The following is a 17,064-nucleotide window of genomic DNA, read 5'->3' as shown; positions in this document are numbered from 1 at the left end:
GACAGACATCATTTAAACGTTAGAAAGAATTAATAGTCTTTTTATGTTTAAAACTGTTAAACTGTTGGTTTTAACATCTCAAATGTACAGGTTTTTTTTTGTGTTTTGACACTTCATTAATTCTTTTACAACTTAAACCAGTATAGTGATGCTCACGAGTATAGTGATGCTCACTATACTCGATGTAATATGTACGCAAGTAGATTTTAAAGTATATTCTGCAGTTTTAAAGACTTGGCAGTGAATCTAGTTGTGTATCTATTTTAATCCAAAAGCAGGAACTTTGTCAGACGACCTCATTCGTGACAACCAAACACACCGTTACACTCTCTGCCCCCCCATCTTACCCTTGGCTGTCAGGCCGCAGCAGCGCGTTGATTCGGTTGACAATCCAGCTGAAGAGGCGGCTGTAGAGAGCTTTACCCATGGCGTCCCTCACCTCCACTGCTTTTTCCACTGTGTTGGGTCTGACGATCGTCTCTCCGCGGGCCACAACACAGTGGGAGGTCAGGGCTTCCTGCAGCTCGTCTGAGCGGATACGAAGCAGAGATGCCACTGAGGTGACATGAGATAAGGAAGGGGATAAAAGTTAGCATTTATAGTGTGGAGTTTACTCAAAGCAGCACATCTTATGCAATATGTAGCCTCATTCTGACTGAGCAGGAGAATATTCATTCAATTAATAGGCCGCATCTATGTTGTTTTCTAAATTACCATTCAGAACAGGTGTTTGAATTCAGAAAATATAATGCAAAGCATGCATTATAATATCTAACCATTACAAATGTATGCTTCTTAATGATTTTTATGTACTAATGCAGTCTTGGGTAATTGATTTAACCAAATCATTTCCTGTATTTATCTAAACATGGAGGACTCCTGCAGAGTTAATGATGGTTAGCAAAAGAGGGAGGCGGATGAAGGGGGTGTAGCAGAGGAAATTCAGAGTCATATTTGGTTTTCTGTCATCATGCACTGTGCTTCTCTCTCTCTTTTCTTACCGTTCTCCAAGACAGACATGTTGCAGATGTTGCTCTTGTCTGTTTGGTGCTCTGAGGCAACTGGAGAAAACTCAATGTCCCCAGAGTTGAGGATGGCAGCCAGTGTGCTGTAAACATTTCCGAGCTCCTGCAAAAATTAGAACAAATACAGTTTGTATGGAAACATGTATCAGTGTGTGCAACTATCCCTAATATGGTCACCTCAGCTCAGACTCAAAGCTCTAGCTTTGAGCACAGAAGCTCCACCCACCTGCTGTTTAAACCTTCTGTTTGCGAGGAGTAGCCAATCCGAAAATAGGTGGCTCAATTATTATTTTGAACTATGAAAGCAGTTCAAACAGACCAAAAAAGGGCACAGTTTGTTAAAATCTTAAATCTACAAACAATACAAACAAACAAAAACAAAACACTAATTCACCTGCAGCACATATATTAAGGGATCAGCTTGAAGTGCATTTCATGGACGACAAAACGACACAGTAAAATAGCACTACCAAGTGATTATAACATAAGTACTATTGATGTGGAGATCCCAAGAGCAATCAGTACTTTGAGCCTCATTAGGTTTTCACAATGTCAAGAACTGATTGCCTACATGTGCCTGCAGCTTTATGTTCCATCACAAGCCATATACAAGACAAGAAGCCGGCATGATCACACTGATTCTGAAATGCCAGCAATACTGGTGCTATAGCTAGTAAGATTGTTTACATGTTATTTTTACATAGAGTGACTTTAATGGGGAAGAGTGAGAACAAGTCAGTGTGAACACTGGGATCAAGGTTATACTGCTAAACCTGTGGCCCAGTAATGAATACATCAGTTTATACCTCCAGGGTGAATCCAATGACTTTGAAACACTGCTCGACTGCATCAAACTGCTCCTTGTAGGAAGCGTTGTTCACTATGTCAGGCCCAAGTTTAATGTTCTCGTGATACAGATACCTGCAAAACAAAAAGGAACCACTGGGGTCTCTGGAAGTTGGGAGTTTGCAGCATGGGACGCAGATAACAGTGTTTTGGGAAAATTGCTAAGGAATGTCAAACCTACTTAGGTGTTTTGCTGTCAGAGAGCTTGTAGTGGGCTAGCTTCTTCCTGTCAGCCAGACCAGCATAAATGTAGTAAAAGATGTGGAAGTTCCTCTCCCCCCTGTGGAAACACGCACATATAGTGGAAATCAAATTCCTGAAAAGGAGACATGCTAGGTAAATGTTTTCGCCACATGATTAACATGACTCCAGTTTTGTTTTCTTAAGAAAATTTCTAACAAAATAAACATGATCAATGCTAAAATATGCACAGGAATAGTTAGTTAACATGTTTCCAGCTTTTTAAAAACCTGAGTTATCTGATATCTCCATGTTTGTGTTACTCCTGCATCATGTTAATAGTGTCCAGGATCAACATTGCTACTGACCAATCCCATTGTTGTGATGTCATAGTTTTGGAATTTGGAGGAAAAACAGACAAACTAATATAATCTGCAAACAATCCTACGCCTTCCCGTATTTGTTTGAATAAAGAAGGCTGACGATCCTTCTTTAAATTCAAAACCAAGTTGTATTTCCACCAGTAACACAAATTGTAAGACTTTATGAAATAAATTACAAGCATAGATGAATGATGATGAACACTGAATGCCTTTGGTTGTTTATTATGAATAAAATTTAAGCTTAAATTTATATTAATCATGAATATGGTGAAGGAAAACCTGTCTAATCTTTTGCTAAATCCATTAGTAAATAGCCATTTTTGTTTCAACAGGATAATCAAACTAAATTTGATTCAGGATACTGTCACCAAATCCCATCGGAAAGCATCAACAATCATTTCAGGTGTGTGTGTGTGTCATTAAAATATATCCATAATGAAGCAATTGAAAATTATCTTGCAGGGGTAACAAAATATGCAACATGTGAATAAAGATTAATTCATGAAAACATAAAAGTTCACCCTGTGTTCTATTAACCCAAATACGACAGCCATTAACAGACTAAATATTCAGACAATGTACGGCCTAATCGAGCTCTCTCTGACATGAGTCTGTTTTCCAATGCAGTACTTGAGTGTGTCTTTGAAGTTCCACTAAAGACACACGCAAGACCACAATCTTTGATCCAACAGGAAATAAGCTAGCCCTTCCACTTGACCCGGTCTGCTCCCCAGACACACGATAAGAAGAAATGATGGACCGAGTGAAATGCAGGTGAAAGCAAATGCCACCAGTTTCAAATGAAAAAGCAGATGTGAAAGAGAGCAAGAAAAAGAGACAATCTATTATCCGCTGATCCGTGGAAAGCGGGCAGAATAATAACCTTCATGGCAATGTTCTTTCAGAAAATGAACAGAGAGATTATTTGTATTTTTCTATGAATGTCACTCTCAAATGAAGGTAATAACAGTCAAAACCGGGACCAACACAAGAAACAGGAAGTGATATTTACATCGCCTGGTGGACAACTCTGGATTTTTCCAGCAGATACTCGGATATCTGTGCTCCGACCACTGTTCCACCACCGTTGAACTTCATTTCCAGGTACTTGCCGAAGCGGCTGGAGTTGTCATTGATGACAGTGCAGGCATTTCCAAATGCCTCCACCAAGCTGTTGACCAGCAGGATCTTCTCCTGGAGTGTCCTGTTATTGGCCTAAACAAAATATTCCACTTTAGTATGGGGGACTAATTAAAAAAAAAAAAGTAAGTGTTACACTATGACAAGTAGCACTACCACTTCCTATAATCTGCTCATATAAATACAAAAAAGGTCAAGAGAAATGACATTTCCTTTTTAGTTAGCCTTCATATCATGACTGGCACTAACTGCAGCACCAACGAACTCATTACAAGATCTTCAAACTGCGTTAACAGAATATCTACCAAACGATCAAGCGTTGTGCTGGTTGGATTTCATGACTCACCTTCCCGAGAACCGTTAGCTGCTGCACCAGCAGATGAGCACTCTCTGTTTTCCCTGCTCCACTTTCCCCACTGATCACAATACACTGCACACAAGAAGTCACTTGAGTTACATTTAATTATATATGCACTCTGACTCCTGTGGTGTCAACAAAAAAGGCTTTGAGGCTTAAACGCGAATAATATTAATAATGTTATTAACAGCTTAACTACCATTGTCACTAAAATATGTCACTGAATGCAGACAGTGGAGAGAGAATCAACATACTGGCTTTCTTTTACAAAGAAAATTCAAATACAGAGTCCATATAGGACAGGCATATTATATTATTAGCTTTATTAACAATAAAATCATATTGCAAGACAATGATCCCAAGCACACTAGCAAATCTACAGAACGCCTGAAAAAGAAAATAATCAGTTTTTGAAATTTCCCAGTCAAAGCCCAGACCTGAACCAGATTGCAAAGCTGTAGCAGGATATTAAGCGAACTGTGTATAAATGAATGCCCACAAACCTCAATGAACTGAAACAACACTGTAAAGAAGAGTGGGCTAAAGCTCGACCACAGCTACTGGCTCTGCAAGCTATTGAATCGTGGGGTGTACTTAATTTTTCACAGTACTGTTCAGAGTCTTGTGCAAACTTTCTTTCTTAGAAAGGATGTACTTGAATTTCCCCAAAGACGATCCAATCAAAAGGCCTTAATTCACTTGCCAATTCTCCAATATCGAATAATAGACACACCATGCTAACCATCCTAGCAAACTAGATTTAGCATTATTAGCATCACACAAAATCACGCACAAAATCCCCCCAACCCTGCAAAAAATGAATAAATGAAAAAAATTAAAAAAACAGAACCTGCTTTTGGTACTTTCTGGTATCTGGTTTCTGTTTTTTTTAGGGTCTGTGTTGTCAAACTGCTGCTCTGGCATCGTGTGGAACAGCACTTAAACAAGTAAACTCAAACAGTTTGTAATAACTGAAGAGCTTATTACCTGATCAGCATTGTATGAAACCATAGATTGGTAGGCAGTATCAGCCACAGCGAAGATGTGTGGTGGGTTAACTGTACGCTTAGCTCCTATGTACATCTTAGTGTGCTATGAAGAGAGGGAGAAAAAGATAAAAGCTTGTTAAAGACGTGCTCAAGAGTGTAATGAATACAACAAAATAGATATTTTTAGAAAACTAAATTAATGATTTTACAAAGCGGATTTGTAATAATCTCTCAATTAGCAACAAACTTGAGGCAAAAACATGATAATTGAGAGGAAAATAGAGCCACTGAGTTATGGACGAGGCAGAAAAACAGCGGTAGTATCTGTGAAAATGTGTGTGCACTGTTTGAAGCCAAATGGGATGCAGCAGACTGAAGAACTGCAGAGGCTCTAATGAGCTATGCCAGGCTACATTCACTGCATTATTGACCAAATGTAGAGATGCATGTACACGGAAAGAACACAGATCCAAATAAAACAAAGGTCTATTTATCTCCACGGACCTCAGGCGTGTATATCTCCATTGTATGGAAAGGATTGACTGCAATGAGGGTGTCACCCACATATGTGTAAATTTGATCATTTCCATAGCGATTCTGAAGCTGATCTGCGACAGTGTTCTGGAAAAAAATAAACAAAGACAATAAATATCAGTATGAGATGCTTGCTAAATGACAGTCAGAACTATATTTATGAAAAAAAAAAAAAAAACAACCCACAGAAGTTTAGTTTATGCCAACGTTTCCATCAAACCAGCAGCCCATTTCAGCTTGAAGGATGGGTGGAAATATCCGCTGGCAACTCATTCAATATGTCAGTTCATCCCTCAGATTTGATAAATTGTTCCAAATGTTCTTTCTGTCAAAGATGCTGCTGTGTATTTTTGCTTTGTTTTGTTTTGGTTCTTGAAAGACCAGAATGGGCAATTAGGAAAAATGATGCTAAATGTCATAATGTGACATAGTGTACCTTCAACAGCGCTTAAATACAAATATATCACAGTAGATGCAGTAAACGTTCAATCAGTGTTCATTTTTGATTATCATTTCTAAACTAGTTGTTTAATCACTCAAATATTGGCTATTTTGTCCAATGGTAAATGGACTTGTTCTTATATAGCGCTTTTCTACTCTGTCTGAGCACTCAAAGCGCTTTATACAACTAATTCATTCACCCAATCACACCCATTCACACAAGCACTTTTTTCTGACCTAAGTGCTAAGTAGTCTACCATTCACACACATTCACACTCCGATGGATGCATCGGAGAGCAACATGGGGTTAGTATCTTGCCCAAGGATATTTGGCATGCTGACTGGAGCAGCCTAGGATCAAACCACCGACCTTCTGGTTAGTGGCTGACCTGCTCTGCCACCTGAGCTACAGCCACCCCAACACCCAATGCAACAAGAGGACTTCGGACAGTATTAGTATTGAATATAATAAACACAGAATTCACCATATCATAAAAATATGTTCCTCTGCAAAAGGAAACAAAGCCATGTTCATTTTGGAGTTTTTGTTTGTTTTTGTGGCAGATAGTTGCTCCTCCCTGAGCCTGGCTCTGCCAGAGGTTTCTTCCTGTTAAAAGGGAGTTTGTCCTTCCCACTGTTGCTTGCTCGCAGGGGCCCATCTAATTGTTGGGGTTTTCTCTATTACTGTAGGGTCTTTACCCTAAATATAGTGCCTTTAGGTGACTGCTGTTGTGGTTTGGTGCTATATAAATAAAACCAAATTGAACAGAATTGAAATAATATGTGGTGACTTTTCTTGGTTAATGTTAGAACAACATGTTGGCAGCTTTTTACAGTGTATATTTTAAATTTACCTGACTTGTTATAAGTAAAATACTTTTGTAACTCATTTTGTAACTTAAACGCATTAATCACTATCTATCAAATAAACCAAATATTTTTTTCTCCATCATATCATACATGAAAATTTTAACTGTTGTATTTGTTACCATCTAGAAGGGCAAAAATAAAAGAAATAATTTTTTCCATTTTATTCCAGCTAAGTGCGGTGCCAGGATTCCAATTTTGATTGGGACAGAGCAGTTTGAGCTTAGCAGGTAATTACAAAGTTAATATTTTATTAATACCACTTATATGTGCATACATACGGGTGTGTAAGTTAAGAAAACAGTACTTGATCTATCATTATTTTTGGTGTGGGTTGTGAAGACCAGCACAAGTTATCCTTTCACTTAAACACCAAAGTGCAATTAAAAAATAGATGAAAGTGACTGAGAGAAAGAGGCTGTTGGGTGAGCTACATTAACTCTATCAGCAAAGAGAGAGAGAGAGCAGAGCACTCTGCTGTAAATTCATAAATGTATCTCAATAGAAACTACCTATGCTTTCAAGGAGAAAAATAAAACAGGCAGAGATTTTCAGCTCTAACTCCCATCAATTCTCTGGGTTTTTTTCTTTTTCACCAGAAAATGTTTGCTGCATTCAGTGACTTCATCCTAACTCTAACTTGTTATCTGATGTTGTGCAGCCAGGAAGGGGAAAAAAGAAATTCTGTGAAAAAGCCTAATTCATTTTTTTTTTTACCTCATCTAGAACCTCAAGGGTGGCGAGGTCATCCACCTCGTCTGCGTCCTGTGTCTTCATGTGGCTTCCTTTTTTGGTATGAATACGCTCACGCCTGGAACACAACAATGACATCTTTTAGTGAGCATGCTCTGAAAAAATGAATGTTAAATTTTGCAGATTCTTCTAGAACTGCAAGCCCCGCTACTTTGCAGAGGAGCTTTTACTGGGACGCACTGGTCTGACTATGACTCTAACCTCAGGGACGCGTCTCTATTCAAGCATCTTCTATTTTAATCAAGGAAAGAGTAGACACAGAGAGGGATAAAATAAAACAAAAATAGTCCCACAGGGAGGATAAACTTCAGAAGTGGGTGACTTAAGTTTAGTAAACAAATCTTTTCTAGTTAAGTAAATGTGTCTTTCAAGAGATTAAATCTGCACAAGGGAATAAAATAATCCCACAAGATTCCAATTACCCATTGTAGGAATTGCAACATCATCTTATTACCACAAGTCAGTTCATTTACTGACAAGTGATATCAGGAAACCAGCAAATTTAGTGATGAACATAATTTACTGAACAAGCTTTTAGCTTTATTGTTATTTAACTTTTAGAAAGACAACATGACTCTTATGTTTCCTTATACTTACGTGTTGTTGATTGGGTTCAAGTAATTTTGTAATTTGGGGGTTTGTATGCATAACGTTCATTCCATGTCAGCTGACCACATGCTTCCAGCCTGACCATACCAGATATCCTTAAATAATTCCAAGATGATCCACTTTTAATAGGAAAACTGTCACATTTTAGCTTTCTGTGCCATTTTCAAAGAGCTATAGAACTACCTAAGCTAGGTCGCTCAAATGTTCATGTCAAATATTAGTTACTATATTATGATTTCAACAACATACAGTTTTAAGAGTGTAGCTGAAGGCTGTGGATGCTGCCTGTAAACAAAAATATCAATATGAAAATATATATTTTGGGGAAAGTGAGGCAGAACACATCATGATGTTACTGTCAGACACCAACTCTTTTAAGAAAAGTTGGTTGTTACTTCATGTGCATGAATTAGTTGTCCTCTATTTTCAAGCTCTAACATTTTTTCATGGTATGAAGTACACCTCATTTATGGGATATGGCCTTTCTACAGGTTAAGCTGCTCAGGTGGTAAAGCAGGTCATCTATAAATCGGAAGGTCAGAGGCTCAATCCCTGAAAACGTTCCAGGGTCAAGTTCCAGGAATCCTATTTCACTGTGTCTCTACTGAAGCATCATTTATCTGATAGGTAATGCTGAACACAAGTGAGCTTTTAAGCTCCTGTAATTGATTTACAGTAAATATCATAACCACTGACAGCATCAAATGACATTACAGTATTATAAATGAAAACTCATAAAACAGAACAAACAGTGACAATAACATGATTTGAACATTAAAACAGACAACGATGTAAGAAGGGCAGGGTGGCAGTTGATGGCAAATACGTGTGCAATCACAACTACAACAAGAGCTTTGACTGAATTATAAAAGCTCCTACTGCGTCACAAAAGCATCCTCTATAGTTACCTGTCATTACTGTCTGAGCTTCTGTCTGTCTTTCCATGATGGCTTAAATGACAGAAACGGGATCGACATGTTATCACTGTACAGGGAGAAACTCACTTTAAAGGGCAACATTTTAACTCATGCTAAGGAGCCTACAGCTCAAGTGCAGCCGGTGCAGGATTGACCTGTTTTTTGTGTGAGGATGACAGGGCTTGTAAAACATCCAGCAAGTAGGGTAATTTGGATTATACTGTCGGCAAAAGCTAAGCAACAGCCTAGCATATAACAACCGCTGACAGGAAGGGCGTTATATTTTAAGTTTTTCATGGGCTTTGTATCAAAATCGATCAAACACTTTACGGTGTGGGAGTATTTGGCTCATACAGCGAGATATCGGGACAAAAACATAGAGACAAAAGCCATAAGGACACAATACCTTGTTTTTTCAATCACTCCAATTTGCTGGTTGAGATCAATGAGCTCAATCAATTGTTTTTGCAGGATTTTCTCTCTGCCGACAGTCTGTTTGATGAACACATGCTGGAGCAGGTCTTGCACATTCGGTCTCAGCTCAAAGTCCTTAATCAGACATCTGTGAGGTGGGAGAACGAGCATGAGGCAGAAAGAGGAGTGCAGTGCATTTCTCAGATTCATATTCAAAGCAGCGGGTTATCTGTGTAAATATTTATTATTCACACAGGAAGGATAAACACTAGAAGCCACACTCACTTGCAGATGAAGTCATTAAACTCATCTGACCAGAGCTCCGGCTGGTGGAGAGTAGGCGGCGGGTTTCTGTTACGGGAAGAAATGGAAAAGATAAATGGAAAGATAAGATGAGATAGGATTTAAGCGGGCAGGGCGGAGAACAGAAGGCTGGGACGATTCGTCACTGAGGGCATCCAGGGGTGTTTCTCTGGTGGCAAAAAGTGGTAGCTTTCAGCCATCAGAGCAGTGCAGCTGGAAACTTGTGTATAGACTCAAACCTCTTAAATACTTTACCCTGAAAACATACACACATTGTTGTGGGGTTAAACTTAACAAGGCCTCACAGCAGAAAAACAACTCGGTTAATTGGATTCCCTGTTCGGCTTTAAGTACCTCTTTACGAGAGGGTTCCAGGTACTCGGCAGCGAAGTCACTGCTGCCTGTTAATGCATGGAGGCCTTTCGCACGTTGGCTCTGACAGCAAATAATTGGTCTAATGAGAGGACATTCGTCTCCTTTTTATCACACAACACAACCAATATAGACAGGAAATGCATCAGGCCTTTATTTTCAGGCTGTTCAGCTAATACTGTGATCATTAAAGTGTTTTTCTTATCCGAAAGACAAAGAGAGCCCTGCAGAGATAACTTGGGGTAGTTGCATTGGGTTACCTGAATAATAAAGCTGCTTTTTAAAGCACTATAAAGGCTGCAAGGACTTGGACTGTTTTAAATATAATTTCTTGTTTGTACCCCAGTTCGCTAAAGCAATTTGTTCAGTTTCGCCTGCCAAAAGTTCACTTAGTAAAGTATTGGAGGCAAGTTTAAATCCTCTCTGTTACACATAATGAAAATGAAAGCTTAGCTATTAACACCTGAGCACAATTATAATAGCACTTTAAATCTTTTATCCGCTCCAGAGACCGAAGCTTTGAGCACAGATTTGGCTTCCATACATATACTGTTGTCTTAGTCCTTCTCTGCAGTCCTCATTTTCTCTTCTTATTTAAATTCAAGGTTCAAGGTTCAAGGTGACGAATAAAGAACCTTGAACCTTGAAATATAAGGCAATGAGGAAACAACATAAAAGACTACTGGACTTGTTCCTCTGTATGTTTACTCTTTATCTTTTTGGATTCAGCTCCATATGTTGAAATATGATACAATGTATCCATTGCACACTCCTTTCAGTGTAGACCTATGTTTTTTCATAATCCATGATACATTGGCAAAATATAACAATCATGTTGAAAATAACGGTAATCCATCAGTACGTAATGAAAGTAATCTGGTCCATAGGAGGACTTAAAGTTAGATAAATACAACCACATATGAAGAGCAACACATGACATATTACACTATTTACACAAAAGTGAAATCAAAATGCAGAAACATTGTGTGTGCTAAGTACAGCCTTCCATAGGAATAAATAGGAAACGTATCAGCCAGGTGCTGCTTATCAAATGCACTTAGTTAAATGATCATCAGCAAGTCTGATCTTCTCTATGAAAGCAGAAGATTTGTTAGTTTGCAGGTCTGGAGGATTCAGGTCTGTGTTAACACAATACCAAGGAGGAAAGAAACAAGTACTTCTGCGCATCAATTCAACACAGTTGCCAACCTTCCTAAATGGGAACAACCTTCCTAGAACAATGTTCTTGGACAGACAGGACCAATGTGGAGATGTTTCACAGCTCCACATTTGGCAAAACACAAACACAGCATAACTGTCAAGCACGGTGGTGGAGGGGTGATGGGCTGATTTGCACCTTGCAGCCGTTGAGTCAACCATGTATACCAACTGCTTTGTTTACCAAAGCAATCTAGAGTTAAAATTTGCGTCTTCTTAAGTGTGTTGGCTGCAGAGCTGAGCGAACATTCTCCATTTCTGGTTTGTGTTTGGTTTGCGAGAGTTTTTAGACAAGTAAGCGCCTTCCATACAAACCACAGGGAGCTGCAGGAACCGTAGTAAACACAAGGAGGTTTTTGATGCAGTGCCAGCTTTGCAATCCATTTCACTCAGCAACAGCCAGCAATCTTCAAGAAACAACTTGCCAACCAGCAGGTTTTATGCAATTTCCTTCACAACTGTTGGTTGCATCACATCCAATATGGCAGACAATTCTCAAGAAACGTCAATAGAGAAACGGCATGGGCTTGTATGGCATCACTGCATATAAAATACATTATAGTATTATATGTTTGCATGCATTGTGTCAAGCTCTTGTGTGCCTCAATTAGTAGGTAAAACTGTACTAATAAAAATAACCATACTAGTTATTGATAGAAAATCAGGATTATAACAATCATAATAAAAATGAGGAATGGCTTCGGTGGTCTGCTGTTTGGGGGGTAGGGCAAATGTGTACTAAATAAGAGAGAGTGGATGAACTAATGCCCTCAGCGTGGCTTTTTCCAAGACTGCTTGACAAATGAAGCCAGAGTAGTGAGCGGAGGGAAGTGAGGAGTGTGAAGAGGGAGCCCGGAGCTCTGGCTGCAGCAGTCACATAGATTGTGAGAAAGCTGTGTGATGGCTCCGTTGGAGCACGACCCCCAGAGCAAACACACAGGACAGCCGTGACACAGCAGCAGTCTGTGTGTGTAGGCGTGTGCGTGTTTCAGGGCAGTGATGGACAAAGAGCTGTGCTGTGATGGTTAAATGCTCTCACACTGAAATCAGGTGAAGATAAACAATTAGAAAATCAGCTTCAGCTCACAGTAGAAACAAAGAGAAAGAGGGGCTGTGCCCGCAGCCTCCTCCCAGCAGGATCATTGGGATGAGTGCCAGGGAGGGAGTATGTAATGGATAAAGCCCTGCAAGCAGAAAAAAGCCATTTGAACTAAAAAGACTGTACTTAGTGTGGTGACAGTCTGTATAGAGGCACAAATCACTATGTTGGAAGTAGGAGAGGACTTTTCTTTATTGCAGTGCAAGCGCTATACATTATGCTATCTTTACAAGCCGAGGAGTCAGATAATGAAAACATGCCCAGTCTTGTGAGATGGTCCGTATCAGGGTAGTGAAGAAAATATCATCTTATTCTACTTCTGCCTGGGGTGAGCTGTATCTTAAGGCAAAGGCTATTTGCATGCATGGTTCCAGCTTTAAAAATGGAAGCAGAGTGGTTATAATCTTGTAGTTTCTGATTAAATTTTATCTTTATTTTCTTTCAGAATGTATTTGACGGTTTTCGTTTAGTTAGTTTAGTTTTTATGACTATTTTAGGTTCTAAAACCTACAGAATATAATATTCATAAACTCATATTGAGTACTATCTATGTATTTACTGATATAGACTGAAAGCTTAATACTGTTCATGCCTGTATTCGCATTTTCAATGAGCTGTGTTTTCTCAGCCCATAAACTGTAATTAAAAAGTCATAAAAAGTGTTTCAGAGGACAAAACAAGAAAAGAAAAGAAAAGATGCACAACAGGGTCAAATTAAAAGGGTAGTCATTATTTTATCACTCTGACAAAGTCAGTAACCAGCTCTATCAAATCCAGGGATGGCAAAACAGCATAATAATAGCTTTAATCTGTAATAGCACCTTTCAAGATATCAAAAATGTAAAAGCACATTACATAAACAAAATGCGAACACAGTACAAATAAAATTAAGTAAATTATTTATATGAGAACTTAATCATGTGCAGGAAAGCTGTCATTAGGCTTGAAGCAGAGTCCAGTTTGATAAAACATAAAATATGTCTTATTGAGAATCAATCTCATTTTTGAAGAGAGCACAACATGTTTTTGGTTTATTTGCAACCTTCAGCTTAGATTTGTCATAAGAACCAAATCATTTAAATTCATTCAGCACAGCAGAATATGATGCAATTATGGCAGGTTTACCTGGGTATTTTAAAAAGGGCTCTCATTGGGTGAAGGTCAGAGAGCGGTGGGTCTCCATCTCCTAGCTCTATAGCTGTGATGCCCAGGGACCAGACATCACAACGGGCGTCGTAGGTGGAGTCCAACTGCTGCTCACATGCTATTACCTGCAGGGATGATGAAATAAAGAACATATAACAGGTGGTCTAATGTCTGATTACAGATATCACGAGTAAAGCAATTAAATCAGGGTCTGCTTCCTTCTTTGAAAGTCAGTATTTAAGTTTTTTTTTATTTCTTCTTGTGCTTCTACACAAACAAATGTGAAAGAATATAAAATGTCATTAAAAAGTTGTGCACTAACAACAAAGGAACTAAACAAACTGCAGCAGCTCAGCCAAAACAACTTCGTCATTATCATTGGCTGTGAGCAGAACACGCACGCACGCACGCACGCACGCACGCACGCACGCACGCACGCACGCACACACACACACACACACACACACACACACACACACACACAGAGTCCATCATCACTGTCCTGCGGGCAGTATGGCACTCAATCAGCAGTATGAATCATTCAAGATTCATATTGTTATTACCACACACTCACATATAATACACACATTTAACAGTAATCAGTAATTTGTTTTTCTAGTTCTGAACAGGCAGAGTCTAATGCATGCAAACCAGACAAATCATTACCAGATAACCAATAAGACACACACTCCACAAAACCCCAAGACTTTCATTATTCCGTCATGTTGCTGGCAAACACACTTAATGAAAACTAAAAGAAATCAATGTTAAATCTGTCCTCAAGGAGACTAATTTGCAAAGACATGACAAACTGACTTTTAAACAGCAAAATTATTTCCAACCAACACACAAATATAGACACATAATGCGGCCAAAATCACAACTCGACAGCGACAACCAAACACAATTATTCTGGAAAAGAAAGCTCATCTACATAACATGTGTATAACACAGTGCGGAAAAGATGCAGCTCACCTCCAAGTCAAACCTACATAAGCAAATCCTCTTTAGAAGTAGACTTTATATAAAGCCAGCGCTGTATATTGTCCCCAAAGTGTATATTTAGAAAGAAGAAACCTCCGCTCTGTCAAGTGCTTCTTGTCTACTCAGTCCACTCAGGTAAATGCCCTTTCTTAGACCTTTGTGAATAAATGTCTTAAACAAATAAGATTAAAATCCTTGAGCCTTAACGACACCACGTCATGCAGCACCCTGCATTTGCACGGCATGCAAACTTCATGTAAAAGCTATTTTGATTTAACAAGTGAACATGCAAGTTGATCTGGGGTGATCATGTATGCTGAGTATAAGTTTACCCATCTCATCCCCACGAATTCCGCTAATGACTCATCTAATCTTGATCAGTGTTGAGGTTAAGCGTGCAAATGGGTGGTTAACAGATTACTCTACTTGTTGAGGGTTTCCAAAAGTGTTTGCTTCAAGTTCAATGAAAAATAAATGAATGGTGTCTGACTGAGAGGCTAAAAGTGCATCTCCTAACATTCAGGTTATCTCTGTTTTCTGCTATGCCGTTGCTCCACTAGGGGTTGCCGAGCCTTTTTCATGATGAATCAATTCACTGCACAGTCCAAACGTCATCTGAAGTTTGTTTTCCAACATTACGCTGTTGGAAAACAGCGTAATGTTGGTTTTGCTCTGCAGTGTGTTTTGTTTGTTGTCCCTGTTTCATTCTAAGATCCATTTAAATGTCTTACTCCTTAAAAACCTACTGGGGTGGCTGGCAGTTGCTCAGTAAAATTGGTTGCTATATTTGGTAAACTGAGACCTCCTTGTGATTGCTTTGGTCGTTAGCAGATTGTCGTGGTTGCCTGTGGTTTGCATGCTAAGTTCTGACTTGTCTGCAAACACTTGCCAACTATTTGCTGAGCAGTAGTGAAACAGCAAAGACTGCAGCACAAACTAAAAATGGAGACAGTTTTGCACATTATGAAATGTGTTAAATCGTACTGATCCATTAAAGGAACTAAGCTTGAATTTCATGACAGCAGTGGATTGTTTCAGGAGCCGATTCCCCGTATGGTGAAGTCTCGACAGGAATGTCATTCTCACTGAAGCCTTTGGAAGTATGATGGGGTGTTTTGCATCTATAAAAGACTTATGGACAGCCTGGCTGCTTGTTAATAATGCAGAGACACACTGTGTTCCCTTATCTGGAGAGCCAATTCGGAGGGGGAGTATGAAAGTCAAAATATACAGGATACAAGACCAAATATGCTGGAACATGTGTGTTCACCTGCTCTCCTTGATATTAAGGGATGTTTAGAGCCTGACAAGTATAGGAATTTCAGGACCAATAATATTCCAGTATGTCAGCTGATTCCTACTGTTATTTTAGACACATGATTTTCTGACTGCGTGTTAGTAGTATCTCTAGTTATTTATTATTTATTACTCAGATCAGCAGGTTGTTGCTTTTCTGGTGCTCCAACCATGGTGCCATCAGGGAAGTTCCAAAGTGGCCTCTGTTGAATAAACTGTGCAGCATCAACATTCATAACATGGTAATGAGCACCTCTTCTTCGCTTTTAAAAATTTCATTAAGTTATGAATTATCTAAAAAGAATTACAATATTTTCTCAGTCAACTTAAAAGAAAAAATTAGATTATTTATTCTGAATTTTGACTTTTTACATTATTGAAAAACATTATTTTTTTATTCCATGCAAGTGACAACACTTGAGGCAGTTTAATGGACTTCACACTGATCCCTCTGGAGGCACAGAAGGTGTTTTTTTCAAATACGCAGTAGCACATCCTCAAGACCTGTAAACAGACTTTGATGTGCAAACTCTCACCTACCACCACTGAACTTCTAACTTGCAATATAAAGGAAGCACAGCTTCCAACGCTGTCAATAAACATTGACAGCAGTGGCCACAGATAACAGCATACAAAAACTGCAAAAACCCTAATGCATTACTGAAGCAAGAAAAACACTATCATATAGAAACAGCCTTTCAGTCAGTGTCAGAGAGTCGTTAAGAACCCCGAGCTGAGAGCCCAGCTCACAGCACAAAGTCACATTAACCTGCTATAAAAAGAATAAGGTTCAAACACATACGACTGGTATAAAACGCTCAATTTTTGTTGCAGCCACTTCTCTACACAAGCTATACATACTGTCAGTGCACTCAGCCATGATTATACAAGAGATGAACGATGGAGGCTGCCCATTTCACTTTTTCCATGCACATTGTATTTGACAGTGTTATCTCTTTGATGATTATTAACTGTGGTCCACTGGGATCTGCTCCAGGCTAATGTAGCAGAAAGAGACGAGGCTGCGGGAGCATTTATAGGCCACTTTTACCGTACCTCGGGAGCCATCCAGAAGGGGGTTCCCACTGAGGTGTTCCTCCTCAGACGGGTATTTGTCAGCTGGGCTGAAACGCCTGCAGGGTAGAAAACAAGACTCAGTGGAGACAATTCAAAATATCTCAATAACATGT

The 17,064-nt window shown here is 39.2% G+C and overlaps 1 protein-coding gene across 2 annotated transcripts in view; it reads right to left on the bottom strand.

The window, feature by feature from the left end:
• myo3a (myosin IIIA) overlaps positions 1–17,064 on the bottom strand; it is a gene marked incomplete at both ends in the record, with an annotated part of 71,788 nt that overhangs the window by 29,231 nt on the left and 25,493 nt on the right. The window contains 13 exons of one of the 2 annotated variants that reach the window (XM_080864464.1): positions 348–555; positions 1,002–1,128; positions 1,832–1,946; positions 2,053–2,151; positions 3,447–3,649; positions 3,921–4,004; positions 4,920–5,024; positions 5,426–5,542; positions 7,481–7,574; positions 9,449–9,604; positions 9,742–9,807; positions 13,574–13,719; positions 16,931–17,007. In XM_080864464.1, coding sequence (XP_080720590.1) covers positions 348–555; positions 1,002–1,128; positions 1,832–1,946; positions 2,053–2,151; positions 3,447–3,649; positions 3,921–4,004; positions 4,920–5,024; positions 5,426–5,542; positions 7,481–7,574; positions 9,449–9,604; positions 9,742–9,807; positions 13,574–13,719; positions 16,931–17,007 — 1,597 coding nt within the window. Of the gene's footprint in view, positions 1–347; positions 556–1,001; positions 1,129–1,831; positions 1,947–2,052; positions 2,152–3,446; positions 3,650–3,920; positions 4,005–4,919; positions 5,025–5,425; positions 5,543–7,480; positions 7,575–9,448; positions 9,605–9,741; positions 9,808–13,569; positions 13,720–16,930; positions 17,008–17,064 lie in introns of those variants that run through there. The other variant, XM_080864465.1, reaches the window with a different exon arrangement.

The sequence above is a fragment of the Rhamphochromis sp. 'chilingali' genome, assembly GCF_963969265.1.
Source record: "Rhamphochromis sp. 'chilingali' genome assembly, chromosome: 18".
Classification (NCBI taxonomy): Eukaryota; Metazoa; Chordata; class Actinopteri; order Cichliformes; family Cichlidae; genus Rhamphochromis; species Rhamphochromis sp. 'chilingali'.
Note: the sequence above shows the minus strand (reverse complement) of the source record. Positions and strands in the feature narration are given on the sequence as shown.